At 46.4% G+C, this 27,838-nt stretch overlaps 1 protein-coding gene across 4 annotated transcripts; it reads left to right on the plus strand.

The window, feature by feature from the left end:
- Nucleotides 1-5,905: 5,905 nt before the first annotated feature.
- Nucleotides 5,906-27,836, plus strand: DET1 (DET1 partner of COP1 E3 ubiquitin ligase). 4 transcript variants are annotated; one of them, XM_063142718.1, is made up of 5 exons: nucleotides 5,906-5,947; nucleotides 8,349-9,499; nucleotides 13,844-14,034; nucleotides 16,945-17,136; nucleotides 26,410-27,836. In XM_063142718.1, the coding sequence occupies exons 2-5, from the start codon at nucleotides 8,417-8,419 to the stop codon at nucleotides 26,597-26,599; spliced, it is 1,656 nt and encodes a 551-aa protein (XP_062998788.1). In that variant the 5' UTR covers nucleotides 5,906-5,947; nucleotides 8,349-8,416; the 3' UTR covers nucleotides 26,600-27,836. The 4 variants fall into 4 exon arrangements, with proteins under 4 accessions (XP_062998788.1, XP_062998787.1, XP_062998790.1 ...); XM_063142717.1 differs by lacking the exon at nucleotides 5,906-5,947 and adding an exon at nucleotides 6,017-6,113; XM_063142720.1 differs by lacking the exon at nucleotides 5,906-5,947 and adding an exon at nucleotides 7,727-7,749.
- The last annotated feature ends 2 nt before the right edge of the window (nucleotides 27,837-27,838 follow it).

Here is a 27,838-nt window from a genome sequence, read left to right on the forward strand (position 1 = left end):
GGTGTCCTTGATTGAGCAGCACTTGAATAATGGAATAAAATGAAACCAATCCATGGATATTTAATAAATCATCTCTCTTTTATTTATTTATTTTAAGCATTTTTATAGCACCACCTCACAATTTCTGGTACAATCCCTACAATCCCCTACACATCGCAGCTACCCAGTTTGTTTAAACCCTGGGTAGTCATGAATGAGCAGAAGCAAGCGCTCTGGCTCATAGATGCCAGGTCCCACTGAGCTAAACAACCCAATGACACTTTGTCCCTGGGTTGTTTATCATGATGTCTGAACCTGAAATTGTAGGTTGTTGGAGGGAGAGGGAACCCAATGTTGGAACCCATGATTTGTTCTTCAGTTCTGATTCTGGGTTATTTTTCTCTCAACAACCCATAATTTTGTGTTTGGATATCATGAACGGATGGAACATCCCTGGGTTGTTTAGGTCTGAAAGGCTGCAGTGAGACTGACCAGGTGGCAAGAACTCACGTGCTGTCTTCTGCTTCATTCACAATGAACTAGCTAAAAGTGGGCTAGATGGAACAACTATTAGGTGGATTCACAGTTGGCTACAGAATTGGACTCAAAGAGTACTTATCAATGGAACCTTCTCAAACTGGGGAGAGGCAACGAGTGGGGTACCACAGGGCTCAGTCCTGGGCCCAGTGCTCTTCAACATTTTTATTAATGATTTGGATGAGGAGGTGCAGGGAATGCTTATCAAATTTGCAGATGACACAAAATTGGATGGGATAGCTAATACCCTGGAAGACAGAAACAAACTTCAAAGTGATTTTGATAGGCTGGAGTGCTGGGCTGAAAACAACAAAATGAAATTTAATAGGGATAAATGCCAAGTTCTACATCTAGGAAATAGAAACCAAATGCACAGTTACAAGATGGGGGATACTTGGCTCAGCAATACTACAAACGAGAAGGATCTTGGAATTGTTGTAGATCACAAGCTGAATATGAGCCAACAGTGCGATATGGCTGCAAGAAAGGCAAATGCTATTTTGGGCTGCATTAATAGAAGTATAGCTTCCAAATCACGTGACATACTGGTTCCTCTCTATTCGGCCCTGGTTAGGCCTCATCTAGAGTATTGCGTCCAGTAATGGGCTCCACAATTCAAGAAGGATGCAGACAAGCTGGAGCGTGTTCAGAGGAGGGCAACCAGGATGATCAGGGGTCTGGAAACAAAGCCCTATATAGAGAGACTGAAAGAACTGGGCATGTTTAGCCTGGAGAAGAGAAGATTGAGGGGAGACATGATAGCAGTCTTCAAATACTTAAAAGGTTGTCACACAGAGGAGGGCCGGGATCTCTTCTCGATCCTCCCAGAGTGCAGGGCATGGTATAATGGGCTCAAGTTAAAGGAAGCCAGGTTCCAGCTGGACATCAGGAAAAACTTCCTGACTGTTAGAGCAGGGTGACCATATGAAAAGGAGGACAGGGCTCCTGTATCTTTAACAGTTGCATAGAAAAGGGTATTTCAGCAGGTGTCATTTGTATATATGGAGAATCTAGTGGAATTCCCTCTTCATCGCAACAGTTAAAGGTGCAGGAGCTATACTAGAGTGACCAGATTTAAAAGAGGGCAGGGCACCTGCAGCTTTAACTGTTGTGATGAAGAGGAAATTTCTTTTTCAATACAACTGTTAAAGATATAGGAGCTCTGTCCTCCTTTTCATATGGTCACCCTATGTTAGAGCAGTACGACAATGGAATCAGTTACCTAGGGAGGTTGTGGGCTCTCCCACACTAGAGGCATTCAAGAGGCAGCTGGACAGCCATCTGTCAGGGATGCTTTAGGGTGGATTCCTGCATTGAGCAGGGGGTTGGACTCGATGGCCTTGTAGGTCCCTTCCAACTCTGCTATTCTATGATTCTAACCCATGGTTTAAAAGTCCCATGGTTTGCAGTTGTAAGTGAATTGAGTCATAAGCTTCCATGTGCAGACTTCCATAATCTCCAAACAGCCCCATGTTACCATGACTCCAATGTCACTATAGTTAAACTATGGGATTCCCTATCACAAGATGTAGTGATGGCCACCAATTTGGGTGGATTTAAAAGTGGGTTATATAAATTCATGGATGACAAGGCTGTCAATGGATACTAGTCCTCATGGTGATATGCTACCTCCAGTATCAGAGGCAGTAAGCCTATGTACCAGTTGCTGGGGAACATGGGTGGGGGGTTGCTGTTGCACTCTTGTCCTGCTTGTGTGTTCCTGGTCAACAGCTGGTTGGTTACTGTGTGAACAGAATGCTGGACTAGATGGACTCTTGGTCTGATCACATATGGCACTTACGTTTTTATGTACCACTATTTCATCACCATCTTCTCTCTCTCTCTCTCTCTCTCTCTCTCTCTCTCTCTCTCTCTCTCTCTCTCTCTCACACACACACACACACACACACACACACACAAACACAAACACACACACACGGCTCTCCATACAGTATCATTTCCATCTACATAGCAACCCTTACTTCTTCATTTCAAGGTGCTCTGATTCTCCTTCCTTCCATCTCTTATTTCAAAATCCAGGGAGGAATACATATTTGTGAATCTACCATAACTGAATACACAATCACAAGTCAAGGTAGTTCTGTAAGTACACATGCTTTTTTAAAAAAATAAAAATAAAAGAGAGTAAATGACTCTTGAAACTGTGATATAGTTTGCCTGCTGAATGTCCTTTGAGGACTTGTGGCTGCTAGCTACTGAACACCCCCCCACACACACACACACACATGGGAGGGCTTAAGGAAAGAGTTTGGTAGTTAGAATATGGCCAGCAAAAGCTAAAGAAATCTGAATTCATGTAGCTAGTTGACAAGGTGAAACCTTTTGAGGTGGTAATTCAGAAAGAAGACAGAGGTTCCAAGAGAATTCTGTTTCTTTGCAAGGAAGTGATCTGGTTTAAACATTTGGACTGTGACTATGTGTTTGTCTCCTCTTCCATATGCAATGTAAATATCTGTAAATCAGCATACATTACTGTTATGCTATGAGATGCCACTAAGCTGAATCGTGGAACTGCCTACCACACAGGGAAGGAGAGAGCTGAGAAATTGTAGCCAGCAGGTACAACTTATTCTAAGTATTAATTCTCTCCCGCTTTTCCATTTCAGAACTGGACAAAATGGCTAACAAACATTACAAAAGTACAAAACAACCATTGAAAACCTTGCCATACTGAAGAAAGATTTCTCTCAACAACTTCCACCATCACAATATAATCTTATCAGCTAAAAACTGTCCCCCGAAGCCTGTTAGAATAAATATGCCTTCAGTGCCCATCGAAAGATAGATCACAGGTGTTCCACATTTGTGGCATAAAACAGAAAAGGACATCTCCTTCATTCCCATTCACTGTACTTCTGGTGGCAGTTCTCTTCTGTCAAAGGTAGACACTAAGTATTGATACAACTGAGAATATGAATCGTAATTATGAGATGTGTGTGTGTGAATGTGTATGTATGTATTAGGGATAGGCAACCTGGTACCCTTCCGAGGATGAGGATGAGGATGATGATAAAGATGATAAAGTACATTTCTAATCTGCTCAATAACTAATGTTCTCTGGGCAGAGTAGAACTAATTAAATAATTAAATTGGCATTTTAAAACAGTTAAATATAAAACACAATACAAAACATTTAAAAGAATAAAAATACAGGAATCAATGGAACAGCCATAATAACTTAGAACTAGATGTCTAAAATGCCTGGGAGAAAGGAAAGGTCATCACCAGGGGCTGAAAAGATAACAATGTAGGTGCCAGGCGGACCTCTTTGGGAAGTTTATTCCATAAATAGGGTGCCATCACTGAGACAATCCTGTCTGTTGTTGCCTTTCTCTTGTTGTAGCCTTTCTCTGCATAGCTTCCTTTGGGGGAGGCATCTGGAGGAGGGCCCTGAAGATGACCTTAGGTTTTGGGCTAAAACTTCCATAATTCCTGACCATTGGCCATGCTGGTGGAATTGGTGTGAACTGCAGTCCGACACATCTGGAGATTACTTACCCCCTGGTATACATGTAGGGCAGTCTTCCCTGACACAGTTCCCTCCAGATGTTTTGGATGATACCCACTATCATCCCTGACCATGCTGGATGGTAGTCCCAAACTTCTTGAGGGTACCAGGTTGGTGGAGTTTGATGTAGAGAAACTCATATCATGTCGATAGCTCCACGTATGAGAAAAAGAGAAAATGGGCTTCCCATTGATAATTGAAAGGACTGGGCTGGGGGAGGTGGGAAATGACATCGCTGCAAAGAAGTCTGCTGGTCACTGCTTGCGATAGCAGCATGGTTCCACAAGCAGTTGCTCCTAGGGGTTCCTCACACCATACCAGGGTCCGACTGTTTACCTCATTTCATAATATCCCAAAAATGGATTCATTCTTCGATTTCAGACACTTTTCATCAATGCAAGAGAGAACCTGTGGTGTCTGAAGTTGGATTTGGACCCTCAATACCCAGCAGGGATATTGATTCTTCTAACCTCCCACTAAAACATGTTTTCCAAACACTGAACTCAAGCAGGAACAGTTCCCTGCCCTCCCCAGCCCCCTGAACTGATGAAACGGTTCAATCCCTCACAGGCCTCATTATCATTATCACCCCATAAAGTTTCGCCCAAGGGGAGGAGAATACAGAATAGATGTGTTCCTTCAGGGTTCAAAACTAGGACCCTACTTAGAGTGACCATGTGAAAAGGAGGACAGGGCTCCTGTATCTTTAACAGTTGCATAGAAAAGAGAATTTCAGCAGGTCCGACTGTGTATATATGGAGAACCTCGTGAAATTCCCTCTTCATCACAACAGTTAAAGATGCAGGGGCTATACTAGAGTGACCAAATTTAAAAGAGGGCAGGGCACCTGCAACTTTAACTGGTGTGATGAAGAGGGAATTTCACCAGGTTCCCCATATATACAAATGACACCTGCTGAAATTTCCTTTTCAATACAACTGTTAAAGATACAGGAGCCCTGTCCTCCTTTTCATATGGTCACCCTAAGGGACCCTACTACCACAAGATGTGTGTGCATCCATGGGTGTGGATATGTTTTCCCTACTCCTGGAGAAAATCAGATGCCATATTGTTCACGCAAGGTGATGCATGGATCTTAGGAGCAATTCCTGACATCCATGGTGAAGTTTTTTCTGAGGAAACAGATTGACATGGTGCCTGAAGACTTTCATTGGGGTGGCGGACTAGTGCAATGGTCCATGTGTGATCCTAGGATAGTGGTTGGCATGTTGCAGGGAGGCACTCATTGTTGTTATCATGGCTTGCTTGTGTGTGTGTGTGTGAGTGTGTGTGTATGGGATGTCACGGTGCTTCAGGTTGTCATGGCATCCTGCTAGGTAGCGGCTGTCGTGGCGATGCATCCAACTGATGAGAGTGGTTGGCATGGCAACTTCAAGGGGGCCTGGCATTATGCTTCCTCCTCCCCATTCTATAAAGCGGGGAGGTTGCCATAGAGAGGCTCCTTTGTGGGGTAGATCTTATAGCACCACCATTGAAGGTGTCTATTGCCATAGAGCAAATAATGACACTCATGGAGCATCCCGCCGTGGGGGGCGGAGTAGCCGTTGCTAAGGCGCCTCGGTTGCCATGCGGAGCCCTCCCTCTTAGGAAGCTGGTTGCCATGGCGCCATGTTTAGGCGACGATGCGGTTGCCATGGCAGCGACGCGGGAGGAGGCGCGGAGGGAGGGTCGCGCGCCCTCCGGCCACCAGGGTGCGCTGCCGGGAGGTGGAGCGGGGGGGGAAAGGAAAGCCGAGAGATCAACCGTCTGTTCTCCGCGTGAGCTTCCGGTTTGAGGCGCGTACGTTCTTGCCGCTGCCGTGCCGTTAGGCTATGGGGAACTCGTTGGTAGTGACGGGCCCTCCTCCCTCGGCGGAAACATGGCGGCGGGCGCCGCCGCTGAGTGAGTTGTGGGGGGTCGTGCTCTCGTTTTGCCCCGTGAGGGACGGGCGGGAGACGGTTCGGGGAGGCGGGATCTCTCCCTGCCCGACGCTTTCTTCCCACTCGTGGATCGGGAGGGAGAGAGGGGGCGTCCACGCGTCTCCCTGCGCCCCTCACCCTGGCATCAGGTCTGTCCCTCTCCCTTTTCCTCACCGCCAGGCAGTTGGCCGCCCGGAAGGCTCTTCCAGACATCTCGCAGCGCTCCCGCCCTTAAGGCACTGAGCCGTGGGAGGGGGGAGCTTTCGTGAGAAATAAACCAGTCAAGTAACTCAAACTTCCCCTGAGCCCCCCCCCCCCCAAAAAAAAACCGCAGAGGAGGTTGCCTGTTGTATCTCTGCATGCTATGCTGATTCCAGCCCCTTGTGTTCTTCTGGCCCACCTCCACTGCCCCATATCTGCCTCAGTAGGGTGACCCTATGAAAAGGAGGACAGGGCTCCTGTATCTTTAACAGTTGCAAAGAAAAGGGAATTTCAGCAGGTGTCATTTGTATATATGGAGAACCTGGTGAATTCCCCTCTTCATCACAGCAGTTAAAGCTGCAGGAGCTGCACTAGAGTGATCAGATTTAAAAGAGGGCACGGCACCTGCAGCTTTAACTGTTGTGATGAAGAGGAAATTTCACCAGGTTCCCCGCATATACAAAGGACACCTGCTGAAATTCCCTTTTCTATGCAACTGTTAAAGATACAGGTGCCCTGTCCTCCTTTTCATATGGTCACCCTATACCTCAGGAATGCTTGGTTCAAGACCCCTAAATATGGGTCACCCCACCCACCCACTATCCTCCTCCACCTCTTCCCCACCACCCACCAGAGTGATCAGATTTAAAAGAGGGCACGGCACCTGCAGCTTTAACTGTTGTGATGAAGAGGAAATTTCACCAGGTTCCCCGCATATACAAAGGACACCTGGTGAAATTCCCTTTTCAATACAACTGTTAAGGGTACAGGAGCCCTGTCCCCCTTTTCATATGGTCACCCTATATTATTGATCCTGAATATGATGGGGATTGAATCTAGGATTTTCGGAGTGTACAGCTTATGCTTTACCACTGTGTTATGGCAATGTTTACACGCTCTTAAAAACAACAGCAGCACAGATACGTATTCAGTTTTAACACAGTTGAAGCGCACTGTATTTTGTCAGAAATTTGGGGAATAGAGTATTTGGACTTGGACCAGGGAAACCTGGATTGAAATCCCTGTTCAGCCCTGCTGCTGAACTGGGTGGCTGTGGACCAGTCACTATTTCCCACCCTAACTTACCGAACACAGTCATGAGAATAAAACCCAGGAATAAATGTATACAAGGGAGCTCTGAACTCCTTGAGGGAGGGTGGAAATCTTTATTGTGGCCGATATTGTGGTGGTACCTGATCTCCTGATACTTAACTTAAATCACCGTGTGAAAGATTAATGAGTCAGGTCTTACAGAGGCCTTTATAACTGTTTGATTTCTAGTATCCTCCCAAACCTTTTCACTTTTTGGCTGGCGCATGGATGTTTTATTTGTTAAAGCCTGCGTCTGGCATCTGCGTTTGAAAGCTGTTGTATCTTGGTTCCCATTTTATTTTTATTTCTGGTGTACTCTCAGCTGCATAATAGCAAGGATGCCCTTTCATAATACTTTCATATTGTCTGAGAGAATGTTCATGTTTCAGTTTGGATCATATTTCCTGAGATGCTGCAAAAAATAGGTTCAGCTGCCCATCTAATATTCTGACCTATTAGGCCAGGTCATTGCTACTGCACTGCAAGAGCAGGGTAGGACTATTTTCTCCCCTGCTTTCCTCCTTGCAATTTTTAAATCACATATAACAAATATATTAGTCAAATTTGTTGTCAAAAACCATGTAAGCATGATGTTACAGCTCAACTTGCTAAGCACACTTTGTGCGTTGAATGCATGCTTACAAGATACTGGCCAACAGCGAAATATTCATTCCTCTGGCACTCAGTACAAATATCTATGGCAAGTAAAAAATGGACACATTTTTTGTGGCATAAGTTTCATGGGCCAAAGTCCCACCTTATCCTATTTCTCATAGTAGATTTAGCTATAGATTGGTTGTAGTTGGTGAGAAAAGGAAAGGAAAGGAACCTCTCGTGCAAGCACTGAGTCATTACTGACTCTTGGAGGAACGCCAGCTTTCGCTGACGTTTTCTTGGCAGGCCTTATAGCGGGGTGGTTTGCCGTTGCCTTCCCCGGCCATTATTACCTTTCCCCCAGCTAACTGGGTACTCATTTTACCGACCTCGGGAGGATGGAAGGCTGAGTCGACCCGAGCCGGCTGCCTGAAACCAGCTTCCGCTGGGATGGAACTCCGGTTCTCACAACATCCATATTTTCTTTTCCTTGACAGCATGATCTGCTTTGGGGCACTGTCTGATTCTAGCTTTCCTGGAGAATTCTCCACTTGAAGAACATAGTATGGATCATGAGGCCCCAACCATCAGGCCTCGTCGGATCCAGAACCAGAACGTCATCTACCGTCTGGAACGTCGAAGGATTACCTCTGGCAAGACTGGGACTCATTGGCACCAAGTCCGCATCTTCCACCAAAATGTCTTCCCCAATTTTACTGTGGTCAACGTTGAAAAACCACCCTGCTTCTTACGGAAGTTTTCCCCTGATGGAAGGTACTTCATTGCCTTCTCCTCAGATCAGACTTCTTTGGAGATCTATGAATATCAGGGGTGTCAAGCAGCAGAGGATCTCCTTCAGGGCTACGATGGGGAGATCTTGGCTAATGGCAACGACCAAAGGTCAATCAACATCCGTGGGCGGCTCTTTGAACGTTTCTTTGTTCTCCTTCACATTACCAATGTGGCCTCCAACGGTGAGCACTTGAACCGCGAATGTAGCTTGTTCACGGATGATTGCCGCTATGTCATTGTTGGCTCTGCTGCGTATCTGCCTGAGGAGCCCCACCCTCCCTTTTTTGAGGTTTACCGCAACAGCGAATCAGTGACCCCTAACCCTAGGTCTCCTTTGGAAGACTACTCTTTGCACATTATAGACCTTCACACAGGCAGGCTGTGTGACACCAGGACGTTCAAATGTGACAAAGTCATCCTGTCCCACAACCAAGGACTCTACCTGTATAAGAATATTCTGGCCATTCTGTCTGTACAGCAGCAAACCATTCATGTCTTTCAGGTAACACCTGAAGGCACCTTCATTGACGTACGAACCATTGGCCGCTTTTGCTATGAGGATGACCTTCTCACGCTCTCTGCTGTCTATCCAGAGGTCCAACGGGATTCTCAGACAGGCATGGCGAACCCGTACAAAGAGCCGTTCATAAATTCTCTGAAACACAGGCTGCTGGTCTACTTGTGGCGACGGGCGGAGCAGGATGGAAGCGCTATGGCTAAAAGGAGGTTCTTCCAGTATTTTGACCAGCTGAGGCAGCTGCGCATGTGGAAGATGCAGCTGTTGGATGAAAACCATCTCTTCATCAAATACACAAGCGAGGACGTAGTCACGTTACGGGTGACGGACCCTTCACAGGTAAGAATCTGACCTTCATGAGGAACTAACTCGACATAGAATCATAGAATAGCAGAGTTGGAAGGGGCCTACAAGGCCATCGAGTCCAACCCCCTGCTCAATGCAGGAATCCACCCTAAAGCATCCCTGACAGATTCTTGTCCAGCTGCCTCTTGAAGGCCTCTAGTGTGGGAGAGCCCACAACCTCCCTAGGTAGCTGATTCCACCGTCACACTGCTCTAACAGTCAGGAAGTTTTTCCTGATGTCCAGCCGGAATCTGGCTTCCTTTAACTTGAGCCCGTTATTCCATGTCCTGCACTCTGGGAGGATCGAGAAGAGATCCTGGCCCTCCTCTGTGTGACAACCTTTTAAGTATTTGAAGACTGCTATCATGTCTCCCCTCAATCTTCTCTTCTCCAGGCTAAACATGCCCAGTTCTTTCAGTCTCTCTTCATAGGGCTTTGTTTCTAGACCCCTGATCATCCTGGTTGCCCTCCTCTGAACACGCTCCAGCTTGTCTGCATTCTTCTTGAATTGTGGAGCCCAGAACTGGACACAATACTCTAGATGAAGCCTAACCAGGGCCGAATAGAGAGGAACCAGTACCTCACGTGATTTGGAAGCTATGCTTCTATTAATGCAGCCCAAAATAGCATTGGCCTTTCTTGCAGCCATATCGCACTGTTGGCTCATATTCAGCTTGCGATCTACAACAATTCCAAGCTCTTTCTCGTTTGTAGTATTGCTGAGCCAAGTGTCCCCCATCTTGTAACTGTGCATTTGGTTTCTATTCTCTAAATGTGGAACTTGGCATTTATCCCTATTAAATTTCATTCTGTTGTTTTCAGCCCAGCACTCCAGCCTATCAAGATCACTTTGAAGTTTGTTTCTGTCTTCCAGGGTATTAGCTATCCCACCCAATTTTGTGTCATCTGCAAATTTGATCAGCGTTCCCTGCACCTCCTCGTCCAAATCATTAATAAAATGATTAAGATTAATCATTAATAAAACCATTAATAAATTATTAATAAAATCATTAATAAAATGATTAAGATCATGCTATTGATCTGTACTCATGCATATAAATCCTCCAGGCCAGCTTTCCTCAACAGATGGCTCCCTCGAGATGTTTGGGCTTATAACTCAGGAACATAGGAAGCTGCCTTATATTGAGTTGGTCCATTGGGCTATCTAGCCCAATGCTGTTGACACAGACGAGCCACGGTTCTCCAGTCTTCTTCCTGCCCTACCCAGAGATGTCAGCTTGGGACTTTCTGCATGCAAAGCATACATTCTTATCACTGTGTTACTACCTATCTCATTCCTGTCAACACCTATCATCCCTGATTATTGGCAATAGTGTTTGGCATTGATGGGACTTGTAGTCCAAAACATCTGGAGGGGCCCATGTTGGGGAAGGCTGCTGCATTCTATGCTTCTGGTCAGTATGCTGCTTTCAGACTGTGTGTATTAAAAAGAGAGAGACAGACAGACAGACCTGGGTCACATTAAAGGATCCGTCTAATCCAGCATCCTGTTCCCAATAGTGACCAGCCAGGTGATTAATGTAAGACACCGGGGTGAAGGGAACAGCTCTGCTTATTTTCAGTGCTACCCTGGCTTTTCATGTAGCTGAGGGATGTTGTGGCTATGGTGATAAAGCCTCTGGTTTGCAAATGGAGGTTCGGAGGAAGGCAGATGGTCTCTGGCTGCCATTGGCTCAGCTGCCGTGATCTGAGAGAGAGGGGCAGAACACGTGAAAGGGTGTAGCGAAAGAGGAATGGAATGGGAGAAAGGGTGAAAGCTAAGCCTATATAGGGCTGACAAACTGGGAGGGAGAGTTATGTAGAGCAGAGAGGTGAACATGGCTAGATACTGCAGAGGTGAAGAAGGTCGATGTTCTTCTGCTAATTTGAAGTAACCCACCAGATGTTTTGGCTGCAGGCCTCTAGTTTATTGTAATGATCACTTTGCTGTCCAAGCTATTAATGACAATCGGGTTCAATCTCTATTTATTAAATCAGTCCAGGTTGCTCAAAAAAGAAAGAAAAATAAAAGATATTTCTTGTTCCTTTATCCAGTTCCCAAAAATTCGATGAAGATTGTTGTTGGCTTTTAAGCCTAATAGTATTTGCATGATTTGAGTCGTTCTCCTCTACTTTGCAACCTACTTCAGTTTTTGTGTTTTTTAGCATTGTGGACCAAGAGATGTCATTTGCCAGCAGGTCTTTTGATGATGACTGTATTTGTGGCTTAAGCAGGGACAAAAGCAAACACTGTTGCCCCCAAAGAACTGGTGAATTTCCGTTATCTATAGAAGCAAAACATTAGGCTTACATAAGAACCTGGCTATGGATTATGACTACTCAGGTGGGTGGCTGATGGTTTAGCATCCCAAAGGTCTCCCTGCCGCAGCTATCCCCAAATGCACTAAAAACTTCTTCTTTCCCATGAAGGAGAAAGAGCTCCAGCCAACTCAAAGGAGACACATATATTCTCACTGCTGGCTTGGGCTTTCCCCCGCCCCCAGACCCCATTTTCCAGTGTTGATTCGGGGGTTGAGCAATTAACATTCAAATTACATATTTTCCCTGCTCCTTCCCAATTTAAACAGTATCTAAAAACCAGCCCAGGCAGCTGTGAGTCATGATCCTTTAAGGCTGATGGCCTACTCCTTTGATCCATCTGGGGCTCTGTCTCCATCCTGGGAGAGTCAGAAAAGGTGAGGGTTGAGACACTTCCAGCTTTCCCTGCCTCTTGGGATTGTTGTAAGAGAGTGCATTCCCAAACGCAATTCAAAGTGCTGTTGCTGTCCTTTTCTGCTTGACACAGGCACCTGAGAGACTGTTTGCTCCCACATCAATCTGCCTGTGCACTGCACTAACATCTCCCCGTAACTGTCACCACCATCAGCCATTCCAGAAGACTGTAATGAGGGAGATGAAACAGGAAAACAGAGCCATGCTCAACTGTGGTGCCCCACTAGTGGAATTCACTCCCCAGGGACAACAGCATAGTTCTCTTTTAGGCACCATGCAAAGACCTTTTATATTTGTCCAGGCTTTTAACCTCTGATGGAGTTTAACTCCTGCTGAAATTGTGTTTCAAGTGCTGCCTTCAACTGTTCGTCTGTTGAGAATTATTGTCCCATTATTTTATGATGTGTTGCAGTCTCCCACCACCCAGTATCCTCCAGATGTTTGGGGACAGCCCTCATCAGGCCGAGCTAGCCATGGCTGGCAAGGACTGATAAGGCGGTCTCCCATCCAGGTACTAACCAGGCCTGACCCTGCTTAGCTTCCGAGATCAGACGAGATCGGGCGTGTTCAAGGTAGTATGGCCGTAGGGAATGTGCGACACCAGCTTGGGGACGACTGATCTGTTGTCAACTGCCTTGGACTTTTTAAACTGATCTTTCTCATGTCTTTCTAAGCGAGTATGCTGCGTATCATTTTCTATGATACGAAACTGTTCGAAACTGTTTTTTGCGTCTTCTTTTTTTAATGAAATCTAGGATTCCCGAGACTTTGTATAGTCTCGAGCACTGAGCTTTTAGACATGCAGAAATATACATAACCCTGACGATTTGTCCATAGATTTGTTTCCCTATGGGCAGCATAGGCAAAGATTTCTTCACAAGTATCCAGGTGACTGATTGCAAAACCAAACTGCGGCTTTTGGACATTCTTGGATACGAACGCCAGTAATTCAAAAGAAATTGTTAATGGCGCTCGGTCTTTCATTTCCCCAGCAGCGGGGGACTCTGAAGGGTACACCATTTACAGGCAACAGTGGAGCACAATGCACTTTAAAAGGCTCATCTCGGCATGTTGGAAATATTAAGACAGGAAAAGAAAATAAGTGCCCCCCAGCCCACCCCCAAATAAAACCTACCAACTCTCACCTCTCTGCATATACAGAGTGGGGGGGAATAATTGGTTGCCAGCTACCACCTGGCTTAAAAATCACTTCCCAGCAGGAACTAAAATTAAATCTGCTGTTCTGAAAAACAAAACTAAAACCAAAAAAACCCACAAAACCCCACCATGTTTGGCAGAGAAAGGAAACAGGAACGCTGATGTGTCCTGTTTGAAATAAACAAAACCTGAATTGGCGGAATTTCACATTGCTTTGTAAATAATTTGATGGGCGTTAATAGCAGAGTTAATCTGTTACCCGTTGCGTTTGGCTGGAAAGCGCAATGAACAGGCTGGCGAAATGCAGCATCCTCCTGTCTGGCCACAAAATAACGCCTGCCTTGGTTAGTTTAACTGGTCAAGTGGGGAAAGTTACTCACCGAGAGGGCTTCTGCCTGCACTCGTGTTAACTCTGCTGAAGTTAATTCTGCTTCCTCCCTCTCTCAGCCCTCGTTTTTTGTCGTGTACAACATGGTGACCACCGAGGTGATTGCTGTGTTTGAGAACACGTCGGATGAGTTGCTGGAACTGTTTGAGAACTTCTGTGACCTCTTCCGGAATGCCACGCTCCACAGCGAGGTGGTGCAGTTCCCTTGCTCCGCCTCGAGCAACAACTTTGCCAGGCAGATCCAACGTCGGTGAGTTCTTTGGGCGGCCGGTTGGTCTTCAAAGCCAATGAGGTCGAACAGGCTTCGTTGTTATCAGCAGAGGCAGTGCTTTGAAAATAATATCTAGCTTTTATATAGCGCTTTAAAGCAGGGCAGTTGAACCTGTTGCAGCCCGGAGGCTGGATTCCATTTTGCAGAAGCTCTTGGGGGCTGCATTCCAGGGGTAGATTGGGCAAAAGGGGTACGGACCAAAATACCAAAACTACCAGCAGATTGCCGGTTAAAGCTTTTCCTATTGGTAACTAAGCCTTAGAAGAGGCGTTTCATCCTTTTAGACAATGGGAATAAACTGTACAAAAGCCAAGAAGCCACCAAGCAGATGGGGATAACCGGGTGACTATGAGCAGAAGCAAGATAACACTTACATAGGCTCCGTTCATTGGTTGTATTTCAGTTTTACTCCATTTTCCATCCAAGGAGATCAAGATATGTGTTTCTCCCCCAATTTTATCCTCACGACATTGCTGTTGTGATGTAGGTCGCATAATAATAAGATGCTATTGCTGACCATCTTCTTAGGCAAGGCCACCCAATGAACATTTTCCTGATGTCCAGCTGGACATCAGGAAAACCTTCCTGACTGTTAGAGCAGTACGACAATGGAATCAGTTACCTAGGGAGGTTGTGGGCTCTCCCACACTAGAGGCCTTCAAGAGGCAGCTGGACAACCATCTGTCAGGGATGCTTTAGGGTGGATTCCTGCATTGAGCAGGGGATTGGACTCATGGCCTTGTAGGCCCCTTCCAACTCTGCTATTCTATGATCCTCCATCTTCAAGGCCAGGTCACCCAATGAACTTCCTGGCTGAATGAGGATTTGAAGCTGGGTCTCCCAGTCCTGGGCCAGCACTCTAACCATTGGACCGCACTGAGTTGCGGAGGAAGGCTCAGGCATTACATCAACGACTTCATGGAAGGGATATGTTTGGAGTTCGGGTTTGAAATAAAGAGAGGTAGGCGGCATGAGAGAGGGGAGATGTTCCATGCACAAGAAGCAACACAGGGAATATTGATTGTTTGTGAATTGTACTTGAGTCTAGTGAAGAGAGCGTAGAGCTTTCTCCCATCTTGAAGGCAGGAAAACTAGTTTAGTCTGTTTACTGGAAGGATTTTTTTCAGGCAGATGGTCAAGCACAGACTATTCTTCAAAGCCTTTTGCCCTGTAGCAGCATTTTCCCCTTTCCTCCCCTAATCTCAACAATAATGGCTGCAGTGGATGGATTTTGACATCATGTTTCGATCTTAGAAGGTCCCTCTATAGCGCTAAACCTTAGATTAATTTGATGTGTTACTAATCCATCTCTCTCCCCATTTCTGATCTCCACCATACCATGTAGCTCAGAGGTCTTGGGAAGAAGCCAATTCGTATCAGCTTAGTTCAGAACTTACCTCAAACAAAACATGAGTGCTGATTAGGGAATAAAGTGGCAGGTTTATTGCATAGGCAGGGCTGAAACATTCAATTGGAAGATTAATCAACAAAGGCTTGAGTTGATTGCTTGATGGGGTCAATTTCAATTAACGGGGCTGTGATTTGAGGATAAGTCTTATTTTTTTATTTTTTTAAGGCTGCTGATTCTGTTGTTTTACTTTGATGGAGATGCCAAAAGAATGTATTAAAGGAGGTGCCTTTTTTTTCTTTTAACAAGTGATAGCTTTCATTCAGGGATGGGGAAAGTGTGTCCCTCCAGATGTTGCTGGACTGCAGCTGCCATCTTGCCTCTCTATTGGCCATGGTGGCAGGGGCTGATGAGAGTTTCTGCCCATCAACATCTGGAGAGCCATGCGTTCCCCATCCCTGCTTTAGTTTATTGACAGCACAGTCCTGAACATCTCTCCTTAGACATGAGTCCCATTGACTTTGGTGGGCTTACTCCCAGGTAAGTGTCTATAGGATTGAGGTCTAAACTGTACTTTTGTCTTTTCTTGAAAACATCTCGAAAACATCGCTAAGTTTAAGTTTTAGGAGTATTCAGATGCACTTAATTGATTAACTCCTGCAGTGGTTTCCAGACAATTTAGCAACAGGGTATCTGTTCCACATAGATTTGTCTGCTGGGATCTTTGGGCTCATCTGCCGTGGCATGAAGCCCTGGTTTTGTTGCAGGAGATCCTCAAAAACGTTCCAGGACTCTCGCTGTTGCCCCCGCCTTGACTGAGACTGCACCCTAGATGTTTCCCAGCCTAGAATTTGCCCTGGGGTTTCACATTGCAGAGGGTAGTGGTGTCCGTGGTGGTGGGCAAGTTGTTCCACCATCACTAATCTTCTCACCGAGGAGCCCATGATCAGCAATGTCCAAGGAACTACAGGGTTCCCTACTAGGCCACACTTTGCAAACCACTGTACCAATCAATTCTTGGTTAAAATGTGGAAGACTATTTACTGGGTTGGCAGTGTACCAAGGAGGAGAAGGCTATCAATGGCGATTAGCCCGGATGGCTGTGTGCTATCTCCAGTATTCGAGGCAGTAAGCCTGTGTGCACCAGTTGCTGGAGGAACATGGGCGGGAGGGTGCTGTTGCACCCATGTCCTGCCTTGTTGGTCCCTGGCCGATGGATGGTTGGCCGCTGCGTGAACAGAGTGGACCCTGGGTCTGATCCAGCAGGGCCTTCTTATGTAAAGCTTCTTCATGCTGAGCCAGCCCATTGACTGGCCCATCTAACGTTGTACAATAACTGGCAGTAGCACTCCCAGGCCTTAACATGTGCTCCGTCTAAGCTCCAGTCCCTCCTCTCCTTTGACGAGCTTGGGATTCCCCCTGTCCTTTTCCATCTCTGCTTTTCCCAAGGCTAAGACGCAGTGGTTTTGTTGGTGGTGCGATGGGTGGTGGAGGAGCATTTCATTCCTTTCAGCTCTATCCTATCCCCCTGTCTGCTTCAGATTCAAGGACACTATTGTGAACGCAAAGTATGGTGGGCACACGGAGGCCGTACGGCGGCTGCTGGGCCAGCTTCCAATCAGTGCTCAGTCGTACAGCGGCAGCCCCTACCTTGACCTCTCCCTCTTCAGCTACGACGACAAGTGGGTCTCGGTCATGGAGCGCCCCAAGACATGCGGCGATCACCCTATCAGGTATGCTGAGTGCCTCGAGCATCGCCTACATCTAGGGTTTGAATGCATGACTCTTATGTACGTTCTGCATTTTGAAATGAGCAAAAGAGAGGCAGGTTAGCCAGAATGGAGAAACTAGAATATTATCTCCATTCTGGCTAACCTCTCTGCTGCACTGGAAGACACGTTAGCTAAATGAAGCCCCCGTGTACAGGGGCAAGCTACCTCCGAAGACCGGGAGAAGGCTGGACTACACGGTCCTTAGCCTGATCCAAACAAACACCTCAAAGTGCTAAAAGGTACGTGGCTGATGTATTGTTGCACTCTAGTATGTATGCCCCCAAAGTCATGAATCAAAGGTTGTTTTGTTCTCCCCAACAAATCTCAGAGCCTGAGATACCCAGACAAAGTCAACCGGCTCCTCTCCAACCTTGACAGGCTAGCTTGATCCAGTATAGACTGTTCTTGGGTTTGGATGTTCTTAATTGCATCTAAGAACACTTCTAAGAACTGATACCGCACAGCCACTCCAGGCCTTGATTCTCTTCACCTTCCTAGAAAGATGAGCAACGGTTCAAAAGCCTTCCCCTTTATTATTATCCAGGATATTTGGAGGGAAATAGTCATTACCGCTGTGCAACAGATCTGCCTGTGCTTCCCTTTCAGTCCCTGCAAGTTCTTGGTGAGCACTGGGACAATGTTGCTCGTGCTGTCTCCCGGTTATAAGTGCTCCATGTATATGAGTCATCCTGGCTTTTTCGCTCCCGCTTGTTTTTCTTGCTGCTGTCCTTGATGCTCAGAGAAGCTCCATTGGGCGGCCTTTTGTCTGTAGGTGGTGACGTGTCCCCCACCCACCTGCCGACAGAAAGCAGGAACTCTGTAGATGTTCCCAACAGCAGACTTCTGCAGTAAACAACAGCAGATAGCCACCTTCTCCTGGGCTCAGCAGCTGGGGGTTCAGAAGGCTAGAGGCCACATGTAGCCTTTCAGAGCTTTTGAATAGTTATTACGTCTCCAGTGCTTGCTTACCAAGTGGAAGATCCTCCAATTGGAAGGGATTTTGAGAGTTCTTTTGTCCCCAGCCTTTTGAGAGTTCTGCCTTTCGACCAAAGCAGAACGTCCAAACTGTGACCTAGTTGTGATGATGAATGGCGATATCATAGGTGGGGAGCCCTCAGGCCCAGGGCCCAATTCTGTCCTTGCTACTCCAGCCCTCCAGAGCTTGCCAGGTGGCCACGGCCCTTCTCTGGACCCACGCACTTTCCTCCAATCACTGATCATTTGGTGGTTTTCTGTCTTTGTGCATTCTCCCCCCCTCCCCTATTCTAAAAGACTGAAATGCCTGTCTGAAGACTTAGTTATCAGCAGTAAGAGCTTTAAAGCTTAAATACATTGGTATTTTTATTTATACATTTTTTGGTATTTTTGCTCCACTCCCATCACCTTTGGCCTCCACCCGCTGTTGGAATCCCCTGAGCTTGGGACCCCCAAGCATGCAAAACATACACTCTGCCTCTGAGCTGTAGTGCCTGCTTTCCCTGTCCCTCCCAGTATGAACCTACCCATGCCCTATGATCAAAATCTGAGCCCTCCGCTAAGTGAGGCTTGGAGTCATAAGGGGAAGGGCCTTTTTAGTGGCGATTTCTAATTATGAAACATTCTCCCGAGGCCCGCTTGGCACCAACGTTGTTAGCTTTTCAGTACCGGGTTTGGACTTTTTTTTTTATTTTATTTATTATTGCATTTATATCCCACCTTTTTTCCTCCCAAGGAACCCAAGGCGGTTCCTCCTCCTCCTCTCCATTTTATCCTCACAACAACAACCCTGTGAGGTAGGTTGGGCTGAGAGTCTTTGACTGGCCCAAAGTCACCCAGTGGATTTCCGTGGCTGGGTGAGGACTAGAACCCAGATCTCCCGACTCCCAGTCCAACACTTTAGCCACTACAACACAGTGGTTCTCCGAGCCCTCCGCTGAGTGAGGACTTTCCTCCGCTCCCAGTCATTTGATGGCAATTATGGTCTTCACTGATGTTTTAGTTGTTTGTGGTGGTGATTGGATTTTAGTAGACAATCATTTTAGCTGTTTTAAATTGTGCATGTTTTGATTTTATTGTAAGTCTCTATGAGTCTTTTTTCTTCTTCTTGAGAAAAGTGTCTGAACAGCAACAATCTTTCCCATAGATTCAGGGGCATAACAATAACCAAGGTGTAATGTAATCATCAGAATGTACAGCATGCATGCCAGACGTTCAGAACAGTTCATTTACATTGTCTCTGTAACCCTGCAGCAGCCCTGTAGGCTAGGCTAGTGTGATTAGCCACCTGTAGCTTTTGTAGGAAAGGAAGGCAAGGCCAAAACTGAATGAATAATAGTGAATAAATATTGAAGATGTGGAGGCCGAGGGAGAATAATTACGGCCAACCAGTTAGTTCGTGGCAGAAGTGAGACGTGAACTGGGGATGTTCTTTGTTCAGTCATTTATCGCCTGTGCCACGCTGCTCTTGATGCTTAACCTTTTGTGCCTTAAAGTGAACCAGCAGGACTTGACTCCCTTGCAAATCTCCCTCAAGGTTGACATTCAAAAGTGAAATCTGGGGGAGTGGGGGAAAGTGACGGATGAAAAATGTTAGAAGTCGAATTGTAAAATCTTGCCAACTTCTGAATGGGTGATTTTTTTTATTTTACGTTCCACTCTAAATGGCACAGTCCTTGCGAGGAATATAATTAGAAAGGCATCACGAAGGACAGGCCCCTTATACCATGGAAGAAATTGCAATTGTGCTGCAGGAATCGCCAGTAGTTACAAAGAGAAGAAGGGTATACTGTGAAAGACCGAGGGTGGGAGATATTATTATTATTATTATTATTTATTTATTTATTTATTTATATAGCACCATCAGTGTACATGGTGCTGTACAGAGTAAAACAGTAAATAGCAAGACCCTGCCGCATAGGCTTACAATCTAATAAAATCATAGTAAAACAATAAGGAGGGGAAGAGAATGCAAACAGGTACAGGGTAGGGTAAGCAGGCACAGGGTAGGGTAAAACTAACAGTAGAAAGTAACAGTACAAGTCTGCACAACATCAAGTTTTAAAAGCTTTAGGAAAAAGAAAAGTTTTTAGCTGAGCTTTAAAAGCTGCGGTTGAACTTGTAGTTCTCAAATGTTCTGGAAGAGCGTTCCAGGCGTAAGGGGCAGCAGAAGAGAATGGACGAAGCCGAGCAAGGGAAGTAGAGACCCTTGGGCAGGCGAGAAACATGGCATCAGAGGAGCGAAGAGCACGAGCGGGGCAATAGTGTGAGATGAGAGAGGAGAGATAGGAAGGAGCTAGACCGTGAAAAGCTTTGAAGGTTAACAGGAGAAGTTTATATTGGATTCTGAAGTGAATTGGATACTGCTGAGTCATCCCTCCTGAGTAGCGTCATCATCATCATCATCACAATATAATTTTATTTCTTACCCGCCTCTCCCTGGATTGAGGCAGGGAACAACATTTAATACAAAAATGCCATATAAATCAAATGCATAAAACTGATTAAAAACTTATTATGTATTTATTTATTTATTTATTTATTTATTTATTTATTTATTCAATGCATTTCTAGATCGCCCAATAGCCGAAGCTCCCTGGGCGGTTCACAAAAATTAAAACCATTCAAAGTATAAAGCAAACCGTATAAAAACCATGATATACAATACAATATAAAAGCACAAATGTATAGACTGTTAAAATGCTGAGAGAATATAGAATAGGTGCCAGGCGAACCTTCTAAGGGTGTCCATTCCACAGCTGGGGTGCCACAGCAGAGAAGGCCCTCCGCTACAACCTAACAATTGGACATCTTAAAATTCATGTGGGTGGGCCTGCCGGAAATGAAATATATTCTTGGGAAGGCTGGATTTCACCCTTTCCGTTGTAACTTAAGAATGACCAATGTCTCCAATTTGGAGCTGCTAGGTGGAGTCAGAGACAAGAGGACATAAAAGAAGCCCTGTTGGATTGCACCAAAGCTCCATCCAGTCCAGGACTGGGGATCCTCAGACCTGGGGCCCAGTCTGTCCCACTGAGGTTCCCAGGTAGCCGACCCCTCCCTTGACCACCCCCTCTTTCTTCCAACCACTGATCGTTTTGTGGTTCTCAGCCTTTGTGCGGTTCCCCCCTCTCTTCTGAAACATTGAAATGCCTCTGCTAAAGCTTTAGTTACTGGCAGTACGTGAAAGTATGCTGCGTTGTTGGTCCCTTTGGCCACACCCCTTTTGTCTCTGGTTCCGCCCCTTTGCCTTTCTCGCCTCCCACCTGAGAGCTTCTCTGAAATCAATTTTGGCCCTTGGGCTGGAAGGGTTTCAACATCCCTGATCTAGTCCAGCTTCTTATTCTCCCCAGCGGCCAACTAGACGCCTCCGAGAAGCTGATGAGCAGGACCTGGACGCAACAGGGCAGATGGAGATGGAGGCTGCGAGGGAGCAGGCCTGGCTCCCTTGAGAGGATCAGAGACTTAATCCTCAGCCTGCCTCAGGCCCTGACCAGGTCTGCCTTACTTACGTAGTAGGGTCCTGATGCTGGTGGTGGGCTGTGATGACAACCTGGCTGCTGTGCAGGACTGTCGCTTCAGCCTCCTCTTGGTGGCCAGTTGGCCGGCTGCTTTGGATCCTCTCCTGTCATTCTGTGAGCCTCTCCCCCACCCCATCCCACCCCACCCCAGGGGCTTTAAGGTTTTCTTCCACGCGGGATGGTTGTCGCTGCTCTCCTGAACCATTGGTTTGTCCCATTGTCACGCTTTGGCTTCTCCTCCTCCCACGGCCGCACAGTGCTCCTCCTCTTGCGCCAGGCTGCGGCCTGCTGGCTTGTCCAGCCTCTGTGTTGGGTGACTGCATGGCTTCTGGCCCTCCCCGGTTGTCCCACTTGCAAGTCAGCTGCCCTCTAGCCAAACATGGAGCCTCGGGGTGGGGCGAAAAGGGGAGGGAGGGATGAAGGTGTTCCGATTTTCTGCCTGCAGCCCCTGTCAATGTCGGAAGGCTGGGGCTCGGGAGGCTTAAAAGCTTAATAGGAAGCATTTGGAAGCATTTTAGAAGCAAAACAATTTGCAGGTAAACTTCCTGTTTTCATAACAATTGGCAGAGGGAGCGGGGGGGGGGGGGGAATGCTTGATATGCCTGTTCTTATTGACACGCATCTTGCATTTCAGTGCCTAATTTATCCATGGCATGCAAGCCTGTGGAAATGGCCTCTGATTGCAGAGCACTTTTCAAAAATAGATTTAAAAATACCAAACAGAGCCCATCTTGGAGATTACAGGGCTCTCTTCTTGAGTGTGGCAAATTGCCCTGAATTGGAATGAGACGAGCAGAACACACACCATATTTTACTTTGGGTGAAAGGGGGGGGGAGAAGAGAACTCTCTCCCCTTCCCTTTATTCCTCCCTTCCCCTACTTCCACCCCCACCCCCCATGGCTCCTCCTGCGGAGGAGGGAACCATTTAGAAAGCCAGCTATCAAGAGGCTTCCAGCTCTTCAAGCTATTAAGATGGTTGCTCTTCCACCTAGCCCTTGTCCGTTGTCAGCCAGCCTCGCTGGGGCTTTCAAGAGGAGAAAGAGAATAATGGCCATTTAGAAAGAATGCGAGGAATTCAACAGGCTGCATTATTGAAATCTGGAGGGTGTCTACTTATTGAAAGAGCAGCCTGCTTCCTGTTCTATTTGCAGCTGAAGCGGTCAGCCCAGGAATGGGAAGGGCAGGCTGCTGGGAGTGGGGGGCGCGCGTGGGATCCGCTTGAGTAGTGGGAGGCTTTGAGCTGAAAGCAGGGAGCTTCTCAAGCATGGCCGTAGAAGAGGAAGGAGAGAGACGACTCATGAGATGGGACGCCAACCCTGGGCTGTTGTGTCTCTTTTGCGGATGCCCTTCTGTGAAGCAAGCTTCCCTCCTTGGGGGGAAAAAATGTTCCACCTGTAAAGAGCACCTTTTATCAGCTTAGGTTGATATACCAACTACGCCCTTATCTGGACAGAGATAGCCTAGCTACAGTTATCCATGCTCTGATAACCTCTCGTTTGGATTACTGCAATGCGTTATACGTGGGGCGGCCTTTGAAAACGGTCCGGAAGCTTCAGCTGGTACAAAACAGGGCAGCCCGTTTACTAACAGGGACTGGCCGGCGAGATCACATTACGCCAGTCCTTTTACAACTTCATTGGCTGCCAGTCCAGGTCCTTTAATCCACCCCCCCCAACCCCCCAATAAGGCTAGTTGCAATTTGGGGAGAAGAATTTAGATGGGGAACATGGTGGGGGGTGGAAAGGATGGCACAGCTGCCCTGCAGTGTTGCTGCTCTGATCATCATGGAGGCTCATCGTGCACCAAAAAGACCAGGTGCTGGGAACATACAATTGGCCGCTGCTGTCCCCTTTGCGTTCTGCTTGCAAGTTTCCAGAGTTGTCCATTCGGCTGCTGTTAGGAAACAGTCCGGAAACTTCAACTGGTACAAAACAGGGCAGCACGTTTACTAACAGGGACTGGCCGACGAGACCACATTACGCCAGTCCTTTTCCAGCTTCATTGGCTGCCAGTCCAGGTCCGGTCCCAATTCAAAGTGCTGGTATTGACATTTAAAGCCCTAAACGGTTTGGGGCCAGGTTGTTTGAAGGAACGCCTCCTCCCATATGTACCTGCCCAGACCTTAAGATCATCTACAGGGGCCCTTCTCCGTGAGCCCCTGCCAAAGGAAGTGAGGCAGGTGGCTACTAGGACGAGGGCTTTCTCCGCTGTGGCACCCCGGTTGTGGAATGAGCTCCCCAGAGAGGTCCGCCTGGCGCCTACACTGTACTCCTTTCGTCGCCAGCTGAAGACCTTTTTATTCTCTCAGTATTTTAACACTTAATTTTAACTTAAATTTAAATTTTACTGTTTAACCCTGTATTTTAATCTTATATCAATTTTGCTGCGTGATTTTATCCTGGTTGTGCTTTTTATACTGTATTTTGTATTTGTGGTTTTAACCTGTTGGTTGTTTTATTATGGTTTTAATTTTTGTGAACCGCCCAGAGAGCTTCGGCTATTGGGCGGTATAGAAATGTAATAAATAAATAAATAAATAAATATTTGTCTGCCATGAAATACAGGAATGTCTCCATAGAAACTTAGTGCACTGCAGAGGGATTCTGGGCAACTTCTGGGTCGAAAAGTGGTTAATACAAGGCACGGTCCATGTCTGTTGTGGACTTACCCTTGCCACACTTAAGTAGAGAATGTGTCCTGGAGCCCATCAACATTCCTCCCCAGGGCTGCAATTTGCAAGGGATGATAGGCAGGGATGGAGTCCAACCTCCTTACCAAGAATCGCCGATTAGAACTTCTGAGGAATGTTGGGCTTTCCTGGAACACAGTTTGGAAACTGCCGCTTCAAAGGAAAACTTACATTGGTTGTGCCAAATTGCATTCGGATCCTCTTGGATCGTAGCTCAGTGATGGTGCACATATAGAAGGTACCAGGATCAGGTGGTGGGTGAGGAAGAAGAGCTCAGCTTGAGGCCAGGGAGAGGTGCTGGCGGTCAGAGTAGACAGATGGACAAGCTGTCTGACCTGGCATAAGACCGCTTTCTATGAGACCAGTGACGTGTAGGCATCCAGGTATGTGTTTTGCCTGGAAGTGGCTTGTTGTGATGGTAACACTGCTCCCAATCCCATGATTCGGCACTCATGGAATGCAGTTTCCACATAGCTGCCATGCTGCTGGGCAATTGATTGATTGATTGACAGCATTTCTATGCCACTCCATTACATAAAGTTCCCGGGGTGGCTGATTTATGAATTTGTCCCTCAGAGAGTTTGAGGGAACAAAATGATGAATTCTCACCAATGTCAATTGTGGGTGTTTTTCAGGACCACTTAATACAGACGAATATTATATAATAATGTCTCATGCCTCTGTAAAGTCTCTGTTTTTACCCTCTCTTCCAGAACTGCTTTCCTGGCATGGCCAGGAGAGGTACCCTTGAAAACCTAGGTGGGGGAAGGCAATAGACTGTGTTTGGGAAATCGGCAACCCTTTTACCTGTGCGGAGAACTTCCCAAATGCCCTTTTCTTCCTAGGAGCTGCCTGGGGCAATATCACTGATTTAGGAACCTATCTGTGCCTTTGCGGCATGGGCAGCCATTAACGCCAATCCCCACTCTTGTTTCAAACCTCGTTGCATGCCTCTCAGCTGAGCAGCAAAGGCTGTTCTACTTCACAGCCCGTGAAGCAAATGATGAGAAATGAGACGTTGGGCACAGTTCCTGTGCCATGGAGAGAGGAGGCTCAAGCTACACTTGCTAAGCCACTCAGCTACGGTCCATCTTTACAGTCACTTCTCCTATGAAGTTCCACCTGTACACCATTTGGTGGGCATTTCACTAGTTAATCCACCATGTGCTTTAATCCCATTGTTGTCCATTATCTTAAAAAAGCAAAGTTTCCTCCCCGCATCCCACATTGTATTTATGGGATCTACGTGTCAAGGATATTATTATTATTATTATTATTATTATTATTATTATTATTATTATTATTATTATTATTTATTTATATAGCACCATCAATGTACATGGTGCTGTACAGAGTAAAACAGTAAATAGCAAGACCCTGCCGCATAGGCTTACATTCGAATAAATCCAGTTTGGTTGTAAGGCAACTCTGTTTTATTGAGCGTAATACAGCTGTATAGAGAAAGTCCTGCAGACAAAGAACTTCTCAGCTGGCAGTGTGAAAAGCAGATGTATTTATACGTTGTAGCATTGTAGCAAAATTCTAAAGTAAAACAAAGACAGATCAAAGAAAACTTCATTGTACCTTATCAATAGATGGCCTATAACTCTTCTTGCAATGTCAGATGGTCCTGGATGGTCAGTCCTCTTTATCAAGCTAGCTTATTTGTCTTCTACTATATCAAGAGGTCTTGACAGTTAGAAATTCCAGTTAAGCATTTCCTTGCTGATATAACAGTTTTAGCATTACAGCACATTCAGGCACATACATTATTGCAATCCCATCATGCCGTTCACTTGCAAGAGCTAAACTTCATACAGAGGCCTACATGCAGAGCAGGTGTATCAAGGCTTCTGGCCTTGTTCTCTCATATAGGTCTAACAATCCTATTTTTTTGCCTGGTGTTTTGTTTATTTTGTTTTTACTCTGTTCAAAAGAACTGTTTCTTCACTCGCTGAATTGCAAGAGATTGACTCTCACATGGTTTCATGAGTGTCCTTAAAGCATCATTGCCTCTCTCTCTCTCTCTCTCTCTCTCTCCCTCACAGATTCTATGCCCGAGATTCTGGTCTTCTGAAGTTTGAAATCCAAGCAGGACTCCTGGGCCGGCCCATCAATCACACAGTCCGGCGCTTGGTTGCATTCACTTTCCACCCTTTCGAGCCCTTTGCTATTTCCGTGCAACGGACTAACGCCGAATATGTCGTCAACTTCCATATGCGTCACAGCTGCACATAGCGCGCTTTTCGTTTATGGCGGTCGCGGGTGTTGAGTAGGTGCATTTCATCACAGACACACCAAAGTTAGTCTCATGCTCTAGGAAACCAAACAGCCATGTCCCTTTTGAGGACCTAAAAAGGTGTCGTCTTGGCCAATAGCATTTGACTCTCACAGGTTAGATGAGTGCTGATGAATCCAGAGTTCATTGTGCTTCTCCTCTTCATGTTTGTTAAGCTTCAGCCCTTTGGTCATTCTATATGAGCCAAACAAACGTATCTTGTGAAGTCCTCTTGCTCCAACAACCTCTATATTTTTTGGCTAGGGGGTGAGGAGGATGGTAATACCAGATAAGCACAATGGGACTGAGAAACCATTTGCGTTTCACCAAGGAGTTTAGTCTTCCCATTGTTCATCTCTCGTCAGCTTTTTCTCGTAACTGGGAGCAAGCTCTTCCATCATTGTTTAAGGATGAAAAAGCATCTGTTTAAAAAGTAGCAGGGAGAGGGGGGGTGGAGAGAAAAATATATAGACAAGCCAGCCTTTTGTCTTCATGCACAGAGTTTCACACTCTCCCAGCGGTGTTCAGCCACGTGGCATCGAGGATTGGCCCTTAACAGCTTTTAGATCTTGGGAGGTCTGAGTGCGACCTGGTGAGTAGCGTCACCCGGCTTGGTAATGTGGGTGTTTAGTTTTGTCCCTCAGTTGTGCGCAGTCTGCTTCAGCCAAGGCCCTGATGTGAGCTAGATGGCAAGGTGCTCGCAGCTGGGCCGTGCGAGAGATATGCACAGCAAGGACAATTGTCTGGGAGCTTCGTGGCCGCCGTCTGGTTGCTCTTCTTTCCTCTGGGAGGTTCATGCTTTGGTTGCTTTGCTTTTCTCTCGCCTTTGCGGCCTCCGAATGGCTTTGCAAGTGGTTCTGTTCACATTCTCGCTATGTCCGTCTAGCATGTTGGAGGCAGAGCGAACGCCTCAAAGGAGTGTGAGGTTCTTCATGGCAGATGCTCACTGGGAGATGGTCAGAGCATTCGCTCCTCCTGAAATGCTGGCTGCATTTTGTAGATGTGATTCATGAAACGGGAGTTCAAACGTGTTGTTGCATCCATTTTATTGATCTTTGCTGGCTGCCTTTTGTAGATATTTGGCACTAGAGATGAGGTTGGGGCAAGAAGGATGTGATAAGCACTGAGCAGGGGGCATCATTCCGAGATGTCTTAAGAACATACGAAGGGCTGTGTAGGATCAAACCAAAGGCTTCTCT

The sequence above is a fragment of the Elgaria multicarinata genome, chromosome 16 (assembly GCF_023053635.1).
Source record: "Elgaria multicarinata webbii isolate HBS135686 ecotype San Diego chromosome 16, rElgMul1.1.pri, whole genome shotgun sequence".
Lineage (NCBI taxonomy): Eukaryota > Metazoa > Chordata > Lepidosauria > Squamata > Anguidae > Elgaria > Elgaria multicarinata.

What these genes read in the sequence shown, in the direction of transcription:
- DET1 (XM_063142718.1), top strand. Translation starts at nt 8,417, where the DNA reads ATGGATCATGAGGCCCCAACCATCAGGCCTCGTCGGATCCAGAACCAG. An exon ending in GCCAGGCAGATCCAACGTCG is followed by an intron (nt 14,035 to 16,944) that starts GTGAGTTCTTTG and finishes TGTCTGCTTCAG; the next exon opens with ATTCAAGGACACTATTGTGA. An exon ending in TGCGGCGATCACCCTATCAG is followed by an intron (nt 17,137 to 26,409) that starts GTATGCTGAGTG and finishes TCTCCCTCACAG; the next exon opens with ATTCTATGCCCGAGATTCTG.